This window comes from Dysidea avara, chromosome 10, assembly GCF_963678975.1.
Source record: "Dysidea avara chromosome 10, odDysAvar1.4, whole genome shotgun sequence".
NCBI lineage: Eukaryota > Metazoa > Porifera > Demospongiae > Dictyoceratida > Dysideidae > Dysidea > Dysidea avara.
Window position 1 is genome coordinate 11,350,114 of NC_089281.1, and position 18,852 is coordinate 11,368,965.

The 18,852-nt window shown below is 37.3% G+C and overlaps 1 protein-coding gene across 3 annotated transcripts in view; it reads right to left on the reverse strand.

The window, feature by feature from the left end:
• Nucleotides 1-1,387: 1,387 nt before the first annotated feature.
• Nucleotides 1,388-18,852, reverse strand: part of LOC136268408 (symplekin-like) — a 31,961-nt gene continuing 14,496 nt past the window's right edge. For 2 of the 3 annotated variants that reach the window (XM_066063741.1, XM_066063743.1), the window contains 5 exons: nucleotides 3,869-3,927; nucleotides 3,758-3,821; nucleotides 3,656-3,703; nucleotides 2,201-2,409; nucleotides 1,388-1,904 (listed from right to left, as the gene is read on the reverse strand). In XM_066063741.1, the coding sequence (XP_065919813.1) occupies nucleotides 2,329-2,409; nucleotides 3,656-3,703; nucleotides 3,758-3,821; nucleotides 3,869-3,927 (252 nt within the window). In that variant the 3' untranslated portion in view covers nucleotides 1,388-1,904; nucleotides 2,201-2,328. Of the gene's footprint in view, nucleotides 1,905-2,200; nucleotides 2,410-3,655; nucleotides 3,704-3,757; nucleotides 3,822-3,868; nucleotides 3,928-18,852 lie in introns of those variants that run through there. The other variant, XM_066063742.1, reaches the window with a different exon arrangement.

Here is an 18,852-nt window from a genome sequence, read left to right on the forward strand (position 1 = left end):
TTCATATTGTTTGTTTGTTTGTTTATTGCTGTTGTTTGTTTACTGCTGTTTATAGACCTCAGTTATTGTATGGTTAATGTGAAATGGTCCTACACGTACGGTCGTTCCTTCATCCACTACAGCACAATGAAGGCCATGATGTAGAGAAAACTTCAGCTGCATTCCATTGCTAACCACAGGACATACAGCTCAGCTGGTATAGCACCTCCCTGAAGTTGATGTGGTTATTGGCAATGTAGGCTGTGTGTTTGAATCCAGCCACAGGCATAACTTTTTTTTTTCATATTGTCTACCTTTTTGGTGCATAGTTCTAACTAAACTTTTTACTTATCCTAAGTTCATAGCTTGCTCACAGTATGTAGACTGTTGGAAAATGTATACAGTAGCACATTTGATAGATATAGGGCAGACGTGGGCAAGCCAATTGGGTGCCTGTATGCAGTGTGTTTCTCCTGTGTGTTCTATTAGACTAAGTGCCTTCTCTTTGTAACTTCGATTCTTTGTGATGTGATGAAGTGTGTACCTGTGTATTAAGTTAATTTTTGCTCAAACCTTTACTTGCAGTATAATAGCTATAACTGCTGTAAATACTGTTGACCACAATTTTACAGTGGTCCTGCACGTAGGGCAGGTACCAATGCTAGTAATGATATAAAGTCACTGATTGATACTGTCACAGAAGTACCACTAGTTACATCCTCAAAAGAAAAACAGAGCCTTAAAGTAAGCATGCAGTACGTACATATATGCAATTTATAACACTCTAGGTAAAGCAGACATTGACACACAATACACAGAGTGGAAACTGTTGTTATAAAACTATATAACTAATTGTGTATTTAATTGTACACACAGTACATCATTTTAGCCTTGAAGTATTGATTAACAATTATCAATCGATTTGGAACAAAATTTATCACTGCAAGTTCACATATTGGACAGTGCACTAGCTGGAAAAGTTTCAAGGGGAGCAAATTCTTATCAGCATGCAGCTTTACCAGCTCGTGTATTTCTTCAGAAAGGAATATGAGATGACATTAATTGACTAATACTGTTTAACAATCACAATCACTATATTAACAATAGTGTTGTGAGTACATTTCCACCCCAAAATATAACAGTTCACGTGAAAGCAACGTTGCAATCAAATTAGGAATGCAAGAACAGCAGGTCTTAAGGACTGGCAATTTAATAATTCTGAAGAATGATCACTTTAAAACATCTGAAAATACTGTAAAATCCTTTGAAAATTTTCTGCTACATGGTAGCTTGTAAGCCTTACACTTGCATCAAGAGTATATGGGGGAATACCCTCCCCCTTTATATACTTGCACTCACTTGACTCCTTTACTGACTGAAGAGTGTAAACAGTGCACTCAGTTCACCAGGACACACAATAGCATACTTAGTGGCCAAATATGCAAGTCAACAATTATCAAAAAAATGCTATCAGAAACTGTATACAGACAATAATTTAAATGTAGAAGCCGAAGATACAGATAAGATACAGATACATATACAACACTCTATTACACTGGTATGTATACCTTACACTGCAAACTATTCATGAACATATTTATGTTCCTACACTGATCTATGTACGTATATTGTTGGCTATTGCAGCAACATGGTTACACATGTATACCACATTGGTCCTTGTACAATATCCTGAAAGAAGACTGTGTAACAATTTATATGCAAACACATGCAATAAACTTATGTCCCGGACACATTCTACTATGGTTCTTCCATTCTTTAAGGTGAGTTTTGAAGGTTTTTTGAATCTTTGAAAACCCACACCAATGGCTTTAAATAGATTGTACAGGGGTTAGTCTTCTTCATTGTGATGCATTTTGACAATATGGTGTCCAAATGTACAGATCTTATAGAGCATCTTAAGTTTGCTGCAAGAAAGTGAAAATAGAAAGTTTAGGTGATGCCAAACTATCGTAAATCAGGAAAATTTTGGCATACAAAATTTTTGACTATTAAAATTTCAATGCAACATATTTTTGTCACTGGCATAATTGACGAAAAATTTTGACGGCATAACTAACGTTAATATTTGTATGCACAATTATTCATATAGTTAAAAATAATTCATTGTTTATTTCCATTGATACAGCCAGAAACAAAAATTGCAAAATTTTCCTGATTTACAGTAAATATAGCCACTATAAATTAATCCATGATAACTTACCCTTGGTACTGATGAGTCACTTGGTCTTTTCTGGGCATTGTGGGAAATCCCTGGGGCTTTAGATTCAAATGGCTCAACACTGTCATCACACCTTCTGTGCATTCACTGTGATGTGGAGCATGTAACTTTCAGGCAGTTTGTCGGGCTCGGCAGCTTCTACGAAGGAAGTCAATGCCCCCTTGCAGGTCTCCATTACTTTCAAAGATCACCTATGTATATAAACATTTCACTTTATGAGAAACTCAAAGGGTCATTGTTAATGTACTTATTAATCAAGTTTAATGAATTGCACCAATCCCTGTTACTATACCTACACATTATTAATAATAAATTAAAGAAATTGCTACCATCTGCAAAGGTGACATTGCAACTTAGTGATCGTGATAGCTAGCATACACTAATGTACATTGTTATTGAATATTCTAGCTGAAATTTGCTGTGATCTGGGGGATCATGTGCTGATTGGAAAGTGGTGTTGCATTGATTATGAGATTGATCTCCTTGCCAATGTCACACTGACAAGGTTAAGATGTACATGTATATTTTATACACGGTGCATGATTAGTTCCTTGATACAGTAGATATTCAATCTTACTGCAATCCATCATCAACAGCTTGTAGATTCAGTACCCTCTACATAATGTAATGCTTGAAAGCCACTCAAAAACGTTAGACTTTAGGGAATTAGCTGGCTATAGCTGCACTTGCATGCATACACGATTGCACAACATTAATTAGCTGTATCAAGTTGTATAATATTATTATAGTTAGAAATTATAGCTAGTTTCATGCCTCAGCCAGTGGTGCATGCATACTTACCACATTAAAACAAAGAATGGTGCCAGGAATGCCATAAAGTAATTTTGTGTCAGAACATGTGCCCCAATAATCAATTACGTAACAGAAAGGTGGCCATTACATTTTCTTTTCAGCTATGCTTTGCCCATTACAGCATTACAAACAAAGAACAGTACGAGAAACGTCTCTGCAATCAGTCCAGTCGCTTAAGGGAAAATACGGGTGAATGAATTAGTTATGCTTGTTGAGTTATGCAGGCCAGGCCATTCAAGTTATGCTTGATGAGTTAGTTAGTCAGTCAGTTTAAAATTCTGTTACATAGAAAATTCCAAAGAAATTTTTTGGGGTTGGTCTAAGTCACTTTTGGTCTTGGCAGTGCCTAACCAATGCTGCTAAGCTGTCATGAAGGGAAATTGAGGCTGGTTTTAAGGTTGGCTGGAAAAGCTCAACACTTCATGATCCCTAATATCAAGAGTTCATAATGAACTCTTGCTAATATGCAGTACTACCGTAGTATATGATTTTCATAATATTCTACTCAGTTGGTGGAATCTGTAGAAATACATAATAACAACAGGTACCACTGACGTGTACAGATATATGTACACACTAGACAAACAGACAGACAGACAGAGACAAGTACACTTAGTTACTTACACTGTCCAAAGATATTTCAATTTCAGGACCCTTATCCAATAGCTGTTCCTTTAGTGTGAACACAAACAACAATAGGTAAAGCCATACCAATTATAAACTAACTGAGTCCTTCTTTGTCTGCAGTAATATCAACGTCTCCAGAAACTTTATGGCTTGTGTCTTCACACTGTGCAGAACAGATGATATAACATAATCAAAATGAGCCCCACCCACCCCACATTATCAGAAGACTCCACCAAGTCCAACACCTGATTCTTGATGTCCTTCATGCTCTGTGTAGAGAATGATATGTCAGGATACTCAATAATATGTGAAGACCATGAAGTGCTATCAAGTAGTGACACTATTTTATATCATAAACTCTTGGTGCTACAAATATTCCACATGAACCATAAAAGAACACTATGGCTACAACTATTTTCAACATGGAAAACCATTGCACTACTGACTATGGTAATCACTGTGAGCATTCTTTTGCTTGACTTACTTCACCTGTGTCACTCAGATATGTGACCGGATTTGCGAAAAGGGGTCTTCCACACACATCCAATATACCAACTTTGACAATTCATTACTTCAGATTTAAAAGGGCTATGGACTTGAAATTTGGTTTGTAGTGAGCACCAACATGGCTTGGTGGACGGATAAAGTTTCAGGTCAATATGTTTTTTGAGCACTGGGTTATGGTCTTCTGAGTTCATAGAATTGGATGTGTGTGGAAGACCCCTTTTTGCAAATCCAGTCACATATAAGCTACTATATTGGCAGGAATGACAGCTGTAATTACAAACTACAAGACACTGCACCATTAGCATATCTTGTTTCACTAAATTTTATTTGCTGGCTATGGTAAAAATGTACTGTGGCCTTGATGTGGGAACATTACTGCCACTTTCCCTTTAGTTTCACATCCTACAGCACTCAAAAGCTATTCGTCACCCTTGCCTTCCTATGAGTTGAGAAACATTGGTTTAAGGATGCGTTACACATATTCACAAACAGTTCGCTGCATTTTCAAATATGGACCATGCCCACTTTTTGAATGACCACTCTACAGCAAAGTTTACCCCTCTAGATGTTTAGAAAATGTTCTTATCCTGAAATCCCACTTCACACTCATACATACAGCAACAGGTATCCAGTGGCTTAACAAATAGAGCATCAACTAGAATGGGAAGGTACAAACACACTGGACTGTACCACTGGACTGGTGTTTTCTTTTATTTGCTTTTTTTTACAATTCTTTTTTTCAATACTTTTGTTAGGCACATTGGTTGTTGCACTTTCTTCAACACACTTGTTTTGAGTGTAACATGTCCCAAGACTATTGTATTAGCTATGGTATTGGTGATATATTAGTTTTCCTATAGAAATTTCAAATTGTTATTTTTCAGAAATGCCTCCTTGGTGCCTTCTCTACCAAATCATTCTATTTCTCGGATAAGAAACAGCACATGTATAATGATACTAAGTCAATGTGTACATTATCAAGGTAGTGGTACATGTGAGGAAGAAGACTGGCTGGATAGTAATGATGATTGATTCTCAGTTATTAGACAGAAAGCTGCACCTATCTTCTGCTATTATCACCTCGATTAACACCGCACACTAACATTTATACTTCATTAATACACAACCTAAAACTATTACACACACGTCAGACTTCTAAGCATAAACATTACATCAGGTCTAATAACTATTACAAAACTATATAAGAGTTTATCAGTCTCCTCGACAGCACAACACACATATGAATGAAAATTCTCTGCTGCAAGTAGTATTATCTAGGTACTATTGTGGGAGGAGTTCTTACCACTATCATAACATCTAACCACCTACCTGGAAGTAGTTGTCTGTTCACCATATTAAGTATTCACCAGTGATATTCCAATAGCTTCACTTGTCTCAGACTCTGATGTCTGTTATTGTTTATTTTCTCCGGCTTGTGTCTCAGATGGTCTGTATCACTCTGTTTTATTCACAGATATCATTGGTAAGTTGGTTGAGTTTTGGATAACCATTCCTTGCAGCACAATAGTAAGGACTGTATAGTGTTGTAGAACATAATGAATAATGAAATCCTTAGAAGAGAGTTTTCACTTATTCCACTGCTCAGCTCAGCAGGCTGAAGGTCCCCTGAAAGCCCTTAGCTAGTGACACTCAATAAATCCAACCTTAGCATGCATAAAAACAAAACAAAAAATGTCAGTCCAGTCCAGTGATTAGTTACACCCGCTTGCTGTAGGCATTTCAGTAGGCATTTCAGTAGGCACACATTTCAGTTGGGAAGGGACTGGATCACTGGACTGGACTACTGGAATGTGCTACATAGACGTTGCAATACTAAGATAGTAGTACGTTTGTATGATGCAATTCTAATAAATGTGGTCACATATACTAGTCGCATAGGCCAGCTTGCACATTCTGGAATGCTATCCCACTAGGGACCTGTGAGGAGACTTAAAGCCTGTGAATACAGGGAGTCAGAAACATGTAGCTGAAACGGGAAGAATGCACATGTAAGAACTATCATGATGGCAGAAAAAAACCTACAGTTGTGGTGTAATAATTGGAAGGAAATTAGGTGAGATAAATTGTCCTAGGACACTATCAGCTAAATATACAGTACATTACCTATGACAAGTAGCTGAACGGGATTCATTCAGGTATCAAATATGTACAGTAACTATATAGCTACTAGGAAAATAGTTCAATAGATTAAAATTTAGTGAGTAATAGTAATATTGCTGTGTTTCTATAAGTTTTGCTTTCTATATTACTACAATAGGAGATGGTACAAAAGAGCTTATGACTGCTGTACAAAAACAGCAAACAACAGAAAATAAATCAGAGTTGTGTTTCAGCAGAAAAAAATAATACTAAAATGCCAAATACTTAATCGCTGGTTTAACTATTGTTATCACATTCCCTGTAGCATAACGGTAAGGAGTATTAAGACTTATAAGTGGAACAGAGCATAATAAATAGTTATGAAATTGATAGAAGTTAGTTTCTGCTTATTGCATTGCTCTATATTCATCATTTAGTAGTGGGCTGAAGGTCTCCTGAAGGCCCATAGTTAGCAAGGCTCAATAAATCCAATCTTAGTATGTGTAAAAATTAAAAGTATATCAGTCCAGTAAGTCCAGTCCAGTGATTAGTTACAACCACAGGAAACTGTGGAAGGCACCTTCCATGCTTGTAAGCTATTTTGAAAGCCAACATAGGCATCTGAAAAATACTTTTAGTAACTACTAATACCTAAATACCTCCTAACTCCAGTGTGTTGTATGTATGGTGGTTGCAGAGCGGCAAAGAATGTGTGAACTGAATTTACTAAGGTAATAGGCAATCCAACTAGAAAGGTAGATAATGGAAGTAGTACAAGTAGTAGAATTAGATCAAGGATTGGTATTGTATATTTGTTACACATATTGCACTACAGTACATTAACACAAAATGGGAGATGAGCCACAAGATGTTGCAATTACTCCACACCAGCAGCAAACAAGAGAGGACAAACCAGAGTTGTGTATCAGTAGGATTAGTGTAACATTATCTAATGATGAAGATATCAAACAAGAATTAGTAGTTAGTAGACATCACCAGGTAGTAGAGGAAAGATCACAACTCTGTAAGATTGGTGTGAAATCACTAGTTGATGAAGAAACTAAACAACAAGTGATGATTACTCCACAGCAACAGACAACAAAATCAGAGGACAAGTCTGAACTGTCTATTGGTCATATTGGTGTGAAGTTACCAACAACTATTGTACATGGGATATCACTGGTGAAAACACCTTCAACAGGATCATCATAGAAGATATACCTTACAATACTGCCACACACACACACACTACTCACACAATAACTTTATTATCTTATTCAACCAAATGTGCAAGTATGTATGTTATACAATCATGATAATGGTTTATATAGTACAATTCACCCAAAATGAACAACTTTGAAATGGAATCGAAAACTAATTTTATCTCCAAATTTCTACCAATGACTGGGGCTTGCACCCCTATTCATATTCGTCTACATTCCCCCGGGGTAGATATTGTTGCCTTCTAGTGTGGAACAAAGTTTAGGTGGCTAAATGTTGAAACCTTTGGTGGTTGCTAGGGAGTAGTGGTTGTTAGGGAGTAACAGTTGTGGTTATGTGTGAGCCTTACAATGTAAGAAAGTGTGTTTAAAATGTTAACACGTTTGCTTTACTCATTTAATGGTAGTGTCTAAGCAATGGACTGACATTTTTGGCCTTACACATTTTCAAGGGTGGGGTTACTGTACATTTGGGCGACTTGTGGACATTTCAGCACTGAGTGGTGAATACTTTAATCCTAAAAAGTAGCTGTGATATACTGGGCTCAATTAAATGCAATCAATTACACTGCTTGATAGTATCTACTTGCAGATACTAACATGTAGGCATGTATACCCCAAAATGTTTCTCTCACACATGATTATACAACTTTCTATAGAGAGTAAATGGTGAATTGGTGACTATTAGTCACTGGAGTCCACGATATCTGACTGGGGCTGTGAAATGGGAGATATAAGCACATTAAATTTGCCTACTTTTAAACTTCATGGCCCAGAGTAGATGGTCCAGTCGGTCAAGCCTTAGCTGGACCAACTAGCTGACCAGCTCGAACCATGTAATCATGTAGCTACTATCTATGGACGATCGTATCTACACATACATTTTACAGATGTTATAGAAACGCATGGCATGAGTAATTACCTATAGTTCCTCAGCCCAACTAGACTAAAGCACAAAACTACATGTATAGTACTTGCAATTACCTTACAGCACAGTACAGTGTTCACATTGTTTTGTATAGTAAGTAATGATTGTGGGATCTTTGTATTGGTATCACGTGTGCATCGTGAATTATGGTGTGTACAGTGGGTGCCATCTTAGTTTCTATAAACCAGCATCCTTATTACAATTCAATCTCATCTTCTTGGCTTATCACTCTTGGCTTTTTTTTTACTGAGTGAAGGGCTGGCATCTTGCCTGGCATTGACAACCTATAGGCAAGTCCACACATCCAGTTTTCACTGGCCAAGTCATATATGTGACTGGATTTGCGAAAAGGGGTCTTCCACACACATCCAACTTCGTCAATTCATAACTTCAGATTGGAAAAGACTATTAGTTTAAAATTTGGTGAGTAGTGAGAATAGGCATAGCTTGAGGGATGAAAGACAAAATTTCAGGGCTTTATGTCTTTTGATCACAGACAGTGTTGGGAATAACACATTACATAAGTAACGCGTTACGTAATATTATTACTTTTATGGTAACTAAGTAATATAACAAAATATGCTATAAAAACGGGTAATATAACTTAAGTTACTTTACTTACAAATGTAACGCGTTACCTAAGTAATATAGTTACTGTAACAAATCTAATATTATGTAATATTATTACTACAGGTAACGAAGTTACTAATCTCGTTAGTTATCCTCTGAGTAACGCCTAACCAAAACGAAGTAACGAAACCTACTGAATGAAGCTTATTCACCAGCTTCTTACTTATAACCAAGATTTGCACATTGTCCAACAATGCAATCATGTCATGTGATAACGTGGTAGTTTCACACGTGATAGCTTAAGGCTGTGGACACAAAGTAATATAATATGTAATATTATTATAGTTACTTTATTTTATGGGTAATATGTAACTGCAACTAAATAGTTCAGTTGCAAGTAATATGTAATATGTAACTAGTTACTTTTACAAAGTAACTCGCCCAATACTGATCACAGAGATATGATTTTCCAAGTTCATAGAATTGGATGTGTATGGAAGACCCCTTTTCGTAAATCCGGTCACAGGCCTAATGTCTTGTAATGCCAAGTTTCCAACACCATCCTGGGTTGGGCGATATACCAGTATGATGGTAACAAGGCGATATTACAGCTGGCAATAACTAATACTGCTTGTTGTCGGTATAAACGGTCATAGCACACACAGTAGATAACGTAAGTAGTTATAAGTAGATGTTGTGTAATTGTATGTGCATTTAAGTACTGTACAGTGGAACCTCCCTTATCCGGACTTCTATTATCCGGGCACCTCCATTGTCCGGGCACCTCCATTGTCCGGGCACCTCCATTGTCCGGGCACCTCCATTGTCCGGGCACCTCCATTGTCCGGGCACCTCCATTGTCCAGACAGCCCAAATTGGTCATGTGGCTTGTAGTTTATTGACCATAATGAAGTTTGGTTTAGATAAAAGCACAAGGAGGGAGCCTAAAGGTTGCTGTTTAACTGTTTGGTGGCTTGCTACTAATAACTACCACTTGGTTGCTAGGTGATAATGCATTTTTACAGCCCAGGGGAGTGACCATGAATGCTCTGTAGTGACTTCCCCTCTGTCTACTAAACTGCATAGCACTAACTGATAGCAATAACAACATTACTTGTATTTAAGTTAGTCACTTTAGTATAATAGCATGTTATTCTTAGTTACGGACATTTCTGAGATACGGACAGTAGTATGTACCAGACCGCCCGGATAAGAGAGGTTCCACTGTAGTTGTAATTGCTGTACATATACTCAGCAGCTTGCCCACAAACCATTCATTAATGCAGACTTGCCGCATTAAAAATAAGTAATAAGTAATTGCACTACTATGTGAAGTGATGCACTGATTATTAGAATACATGTGAGGCACATGTACTGGATGCAGCACTACTTTGACTGTGGGATAAGATTCTGGCCTCACATTAAAAGCCTTAGTAAATTATCTGCTAGCTATACATATGCCTCCTTCAAGATTTATATGCGCTCCATGGCATCTCTATAAGTTAGGCTACTTTTTCTAAACTCCTTGCAGTTGCGGTAGTAAATAAATTTCACCCATGCAAATATAAACTGTTTTTGAGTGTACTTGCTATAGTTTATTTCAATATTGTGATAGTTGCAATAATCGTGATGATAAGCTCCACAATACATGTGGAAGGAAATTTTCAACATCACCCAACCCTAGTGACACACGATAACAACCATAAGAATGTAAAATACCAATTTACCCTAACAGAACAGGCACCATGGAAGAGCATAGGGTAGACATGTGAAAAGGGGCCATCTGGAATGTACTAATGAAGCATTGTACCACCTCTCTGCATGTCATGGGATAGCAGTTTCACACAACAATGAGCTGTAGCACTTGCCATGCAGCAACTGGTATTGGCACCTAGTGTTCAGTGGTTACAGTGATTTGAGTGTTCAGCAAGTAATCCTGCAATTGCCCACCCACCCACCCCACCCCACCCCACCCCACCCCACCCACCCATTTTTGTTCTGTGTTGAATAGCCAACCTGGCATCCCAGGATGGAGGGGCGCAGTAATACTGCTTGAAGAATAACCATAATGCTAGCCATCTCTCAAGTGCAGCCAATCAAAATGCAGAGATCAGAGACTAGAGACACCCTAACCATTTTACTTGAGAGATTTTGCATGCCCCAGCGAAGTCCTGGGCTTGCCCAATCTTTTTCCCAAATTGGCCTATAAGCTAAAGTGTTAGTGTTCACTAGCTTGCCTGAGATGTTAACTGATCCCATTACGTTTTGGTTGGACAGGCACAGTCATACTGTCAATCTGTTAACATAGACAGCTCCAAAAGAGGGAAAATGGCAATGTAGTTGACAGATATGGTTGGTGCCTTTGTATACCAGTATTTTCCATCACTAGGCAGAAGATAATAACCCGGTTTTAACAGACTAGAGAGGATAATCAGACCATGTCCTTCAGGTGTAACTGTCTTAACTATTTGCAGTGGGAATATCTTTTATTTCAGTAAAGTTCTCTGAGCTCACTGTCTTCATGCTGAGTATCATATATGCTGCTTGATTTGATGTCTGCAGATGTGTAGCATTTGACAATAGTTTCAGTTGACATCATTTTAACGAAAGTAGAAACCTCTTGGGAAGTGACAACATTTTCAGCACTCTTCCTGATGTTGTCTTCTATTACTTGATTGATTTTATCCTATTCAATTTGGACTTTGCTTTGACAATCCTTTTCCTAACATCACTAATGAAGAAATGTGATGGCAACAGAATAGGATTTCAACTAGCAACTAAAGCTCCATATTGGCATAAGAAAATGAAGAAGCATTAGATAACATGTGTACAATAGTGGCTGCCCCTCCGGGGTACTCACTCAACAATGTAAACATGATATGATCAAAATATTTTACACTAAAGCTATCCTTTTCCAACAGATCATACACTAATACTCATCAGCTGAAGGTTCATCACATTAAATGGGTTACACCCCTCACAAGGTTCTTGTCTATCTCAGTATTATTTACTGTACATGATGTTATATGCTAGAATGAAGATACTGCTAGATACACTCTGCCAATGCATCATGCTAAGACTCGATTATAAGAATCATGTGGTGAAATTAAATTCCGCTCCGGAATTCCGTGTTTTACCAATAGCCCTTAGAAACAACACAGTAAACTTTTGCATGAATGCAATAAAAAGCTGCACATATAAGCATTTTATGCGACAATAAATACATCACTCATTTACCAAGTGGTACCATTGACAGCAATTTAACCAATACTTTAACAGTTTCACTGGTAGCTTGATTAATAGATGACCTGTTGAATCTTGCCATTCGACAAACCATAAACTCAAAGTGGCCATCTTGTTTCTCATAATCAAATGGTCTGTCCTCCCACATCCTTAGGATATTTTTAGGATCCCACAATGCTGGCAGTACAAACTCAAGATAGTTATCTTCTCCCATACTAAGTTCTGTGCTGGTGTTTTGTTGTCTTCTGGTGCTCTCTTCCTTTTCCCTATTTTCATTACAATGGCTCGTTTTTTATGGATCCGGTGATGTCTGACACTTGTTGTTTGATGTTAGGCAGAACTTCATAACTGCAATTGTAGGCTGCAGTGGTTAATGTATTGGTAGTTTATTAGAACTTTGGAAAGGTTTCTACTGCATTGTATCCATCTGGCTTGGATCTCCCTTGGAATAGGGTCTGGGGTATGTTAACCCGTGGGGGGGCTGTGGTCAGCCAGAGTGGTCTTTAAGTTGAACTGGGTGACTGTGGCTTTGATTCTTTCCATTTGTGTGTGTATCTCAAAGACATGGCTAAGGTGGCTCTCGCCTCCTCCTTAGGTGAAATATCTTTTATGTTTCAGGTTTCCTTAACATGCATGAGTTTTCTGCATACTTGACACTGGGAATTTTCATATTAACTTCAGTGAATTTGTAGTGTATAGTGGATTTCATAATATACTGTTTAGGCTACTCTGCTTAACCAATATCATAGGTTTGTTTACATATATATATATATGTTAAGATGGTGCTAAGACTGCTGCATGTTTGGCACCAGGAGCATATAAGTGCTGAAGGCGCATATAAGCTCTTGCTGGCACACAGTCGGCAAAAGAAAGTAAAACACACAGCAGAGATCATCATGCTAAGAGTTGAGGAACACTGGAACAGTCTATTTCAATCAGTGACTGTGAATGATAGGACACTTGACTACATGACTAGTGAAGAAACCAACAGATTGAAAGAAGTTTTGTCATTTTAAGAAACCACTAGAGCTGATCTACTTGTAGCAATTGAGGCCCATGGACTAACTAAATGTTAAAGGTTCCTATGAAGTATTAAACCTTTCTTTATCATTATTTGAATGTAACTAGTGATCTTTTTACCATCACTTTAGAACTTATCTCATCATATATCAGAGCTGGGATTAAGGGATATGGTCAACACAGAACCATAAGAGTTTAAACAAGTTTTAGTGCAAGCTGAACAAGCTAGGATAACAGCATGAAGACAGTGATAATTTAAGGATTTCAAGTGATCAAAGCAGAGAGTGATATGCATCCCATAAGTGCAGAGGCATATGGATGAATTAACAAAAAGGCATACTGCTCAGAGAACTTCAATAAGACACTTACACCTGGAGGACATAGAATGACTACTGTATACTCACTAGTCTGTTAAAACTGAGAAGCTTAGGGTAGCGACGACAAATACTGGCATACAAAGGTACCGACCATATCTGTCAACTATGTTGAAGATACCAAACCATTTTCCCTCACTTGGAGCTATCTGCATTCTCAGCTAAGATTGTTCTTAAATTATTTACCCATCATCTCTATCTGACTGTGTCTCCTATACAGGATTAGTGATCACTTCATCAGTTAGTGTAATGGACAACGTTCTGTATAGGGTCTGACGTAGTGGCTGGCATATGTGAGTGCCAAAACACTAATATTATCAATTGAAACTATAATCTAACCACTTCACCCAACTGGCTAAAAGCTATGATTTTGCAATATGTATGTAGTGCTAGGGTTCTGGTTATGGCAACTTCAGGCAACTTGTTCCAGTGAAGGTACAGGATAAATGTTTAGAATAGAGTAAAAGGATTATGGAGATGAATATGCCAAAGTAAAATACAGGAAAACATTATTTGGCTGCTATAGTGGCAATAGCAGCCAAATAAGTATTGCATTTATAAGGTTATTATTATTTAGCTGCCATTACCACTGTAGCAGCCAAATAAGTAAGTGGTAATGGAAGCCAAATAATAATAACCTTGGCAATACCTTTCACAATAATTGAGTCTAACACATAGAGGAAGCCGTAGAGGGTTGCTTACTATAAATACAACACATTATTCCATTTATCCCAATAGTGTATTGCACAGTGGTGGAGGAGAGTACAGCAGTAAAGAAGTGAATTCACTAAGGTATCAATAGCTATAATTGTAATCTAATAGTAGAGGACGCAGCAGAAGTAGATGCTTAGTATTGTATATTAGTTATACTATTTTATAGACAACTATGGGAGATGGAACAAAAGAGGTTACGGCTGCTGTACATGAGCAGCAAACAACAGATTATAAATCAGAGTTGTGCTTCAGCAGAAAAGTCAACACTAAGCTGTTAATCACTGAAAAAAAAAAAGAAACCAAACAACAAGTGATGATTACTCCACAACAACAGACAACAAAGTCAGAGGACAAGTCTGAACTCTCTATTGGTTATATTGGTATGAAGTTACCAACAACTATTGTACCTGGAATATCACTGGTGACCTTCAAGAATAGAAGGAAAAGTGGTTAGCATGTAAACACTATACTTGTGTGTATTATTCTTAATTCTCCAGGCTCATCATCACCCAGTACATCATAGTACATCCCTCACACTACTAACATAACAAAGCATCCAACCGTTCATTTTATAATACCAAAAACTATACGTTTACAGAGCTATTACACATGCACAATATTATATAGTACATTTATATATACAATATTATATATTGTACTTTGCGTGGGAGGATCAAAGCGATGCTGCGTATCGTATTGCCCATACAGCACTAATCAACTGCATAACTGTACTGTATGAGTCATACAGTACAGTTTTGCGCTTAATTGGGCAAATACAGTACAGTTATGCGGAGAATTTATTTAAGCAATGTTACATAAACAACACACTGTAAATCGCTAAAACCAGCCAAACTAATCCTACGACTTCGTTCTACGGTTAGGAATAGATTGTATAAACACTTACTGATCGTCTGATCACAAAGCTTTTTAAACACAACTCAACTATAACAGCACGATTGATCACGTGCGTAACATTAAATCGCTAAAACTAGCCGAACTAATCCTATTAGTTCGTTCTACAACTAGAAATAGATTAGTTAAACACTTACTGATATCCTGATCACCGAAAGTCGCAGCGGTTTAAGTACTACAGAAAATCGCTACAAGCCAGAAGACCAGGAAGTATAATATAACAGTTAACGCACTGCCTATGCTTGTGTGTATGGAAAATACAGCACTTGGGGGATGTCTCCTCGTGCTGTATTTTCCATACACACGCACGGCGGTGCTTTAACTCTAACATAGTACATCTATATACACACTTAATTCTGACACTACATTGGCTGCATAGAGATACAAAGTAGCTAATAAAGGTAATCACCAAAATCCACCCATCATCATAATGTATAGTGTATTCAACGCAGCATTTTCATGTTATCGTTGATGATGCCATAGATAAATAGGGATTAGTAACGGTGACATCATCCCAATACGCACTAATAGTTTTATGTACGGGCAATCCTTGTTATGGGTCCAGACTTTGAGTGGCCATATCTCACTAACTCTACTTTGGTCCTTCGTGAATTTATCTTGACAGTTTCCTCTTCACTACTACATCAGGTGAGTGTTATCAAATCACGGCGGTATGGAGCCAGTTTGTCTTGAACATCATCATTATGGTTGCCTAGGCATGGCACCAATAATTTTTTGTGGCACTATTACTAAGGACAATGACAAGGTATGAGAATTTTTTCAGCATTAACTAAGTCCACAATGGTTGAAGATGGATATGAAGGATAAACTGAGCGCTAATTCTGTCGACCACTGAACTCATAACCAAGAGACAAGTCAAACCCGTAACAAGGATTGTCTGTAGTGACATCATCATTGCCAATCCCTTTTTATTTATGATGATGTATACAACAACTACAAAAGACATGCACTCACTTCAATGATGGCTATAATAAAAGGGGACCAACAAGAAAAAACTAGTGAGAACTTCAAATATGTTTAGTCTGAAAAAAGAAATGCCAAATACCAACAGTTGATAGCTTTCTAATATTGTAACTCTCACTTGTACCACCTCCTGTCACTCATATCTTGTCAAGACAACAAGAAGTGAACTAGGGACAGTCCCTAAGAAATCCAAAAATTGCTCAATCCTGAATCTAGTCTAGTGCCTATTAACTGACTAGATGGACATTCAACAGTTAATAGAACTTGAAAGGATTACTAAGACATAACATTTCTCTGTCAACATTTGACAACATTAGCCAGTACTTGAAAGGATTACTAAGACATACGTATTGTTTCCAAACACATGACAAGCTAACTTTTCTGTCCTCTCAGTGGTGGATCTAGGATTTTTGAAAGGAGGCTTCTGGGTATTTATCCATAAAGCCATTGCATTAGTATAGAGTCTAAACGTTAGTATAGTTATATAGCTACCCATTGTGCTACCATATAAACATCCTTACTTGCTCTTTTATCAAAGAAAGACAATGGTTTTTCCTTGCTTTAATGCATCAGGGTCACTTTTAAGCTTTCGCAGCAACAAGTGCCTGAAAAAAAAAATTATAGAGTGAGATCAGTTGCTGTGCTTTTGATCTAGTTGGCCTTAAAGGTGAAAAAGAAGACATTCTATAAGTTAAATGTTCCTGTTATGATAAAGGACTATTTACAACAGAAGAATGGCATACTCAGCCTTAAAAAGTGAAATTCTGAAAAGGGGTTTCTGTCGAAACTACCAAAACCCTTCTAGATCTGCTACTGCCTCTTGATGCCTTAACTGATATTCAAGGTGATAAAGAACAAACTAATCAAGATGAAGCACTGCTGACCATGATACACATTTAGCAAGACTGGAGCAGTCTAGTAAATAAGGAAAATTAAAGTTGAGATTATTACCAAGAGCAGTTCTACACTTGTAACCAAAGTAAGTAGCAAAAGATAGCAGTCCAGAATAGATTTTACCAAGCCACGTACAAATCATTGTATAAACTTTAGTGTATATTTTGGTTTATGGAGAATGACATTGCATTTACTTCAGTGATATAATTTGAAGCAGCTTTGCAGGTTACCTCAATTACAGTGTATGCCAATACCAAATTAGAGGTGTGGATTAAAAGTTGTACAAACAAGTGACAATTGGCTACAACATTGTTACCACACTGCTAAATTACTAAGAATGCACTCACTTCACCATGAAACCAAGAAACATATTCACAAGCACTAACACACTGTCATAGTGTTCATAACCACTGCAATAATAAGAGTTATGAGTGTCTGCATGCAAAAAGTAGTAAGACACGCAGTTGCTAATCCACTATTCGTGAGGTATATTAATATATTCAGTGGTGCAGAATGGGAAGAACACTCTTGCTTGGTTACCCACTATGAGGATAAAGTTAGAAACAACTATGTAACACTAGTAGACAATATTAAGGATTACTTGTGAATCTTAATGCCTTGTTGGCTATCCCAAGAGACTAACTTAGCAAGCCTACCATGAATCATTGAAAATGATATAGCCTTCATTTACTCACCAACTTCACAAATTATACTTACTCCAAATCTATACACAATCACCTTTTTCATTTATGGACTAGCAAAAAGTTAGGCTACGTACATACAAGCAATGCTACAAATAAATCACCTCAATATTTAATATGTACCCACCTTGTTAATGAGGACAATAATCATAAATGTACTACTGGATATATTACTAGCACCAAATAACTCAAAATGGGAGATCAGCCACAAGGTGTAGTAACAGCAGCAAACAAGAGAGGACAAAACAGAGTTGTATATCAGTAGGATTAGTGTAACACTATCTAATGATGAAGATATCAAACAAGAATTAGTAGTTAGTAGACATCACCAGGTAGTAGAAGAAAGATCACAACTCTGTAAGATTGGTGTAAAATCACCAGTTGATGAAGAAACTAAACAACAAGTGATGATTACTCCACAGCAACAGACAACAAAGTCAGAGGACAAGTCTGAACTGTCTATCGGTTATATTGGTGTGAAGTTACCAACAACTATTGTACCTGGAATATCACTGGTGAACACACCTTCAACAAGATCATAAAAGATATACCCTATCAGTTTATAATACTGCCACACACACAACACACACACACACACATACTCAAAATAATTTTTATCAACTCGTTTAGGAGCTGGAGACTTACTGGCACTTTTGGCAGTGGAATGACTTTCTGATGGCACAGATATACAAGTACACAGGAATTCTCAACTAGAGTAGGGACCATAACACATCGATAAAAAGTACTGAAACAAGCTGGAGTAGTGCACGATATTAAATCACAGTAAAACAATAAGAAGTGCTATATCCCTACTGCACTCAAGATACCATAATGGAAATGCGCAGTAGGGATATAACGCTTCTTATTGTTTTACTGTGATTTAATATCGTGCACTACTCCAGCTTGTTTCAGTACTTTTTATCGATGTGTTATGGTCTCTACTCTAGTTGAAAATTCCAAACTTTTCTGTGTATTTGTTTGTTAACTTTTTTTTGTAAATAAATTATTATGACTGGTGAACCCACGC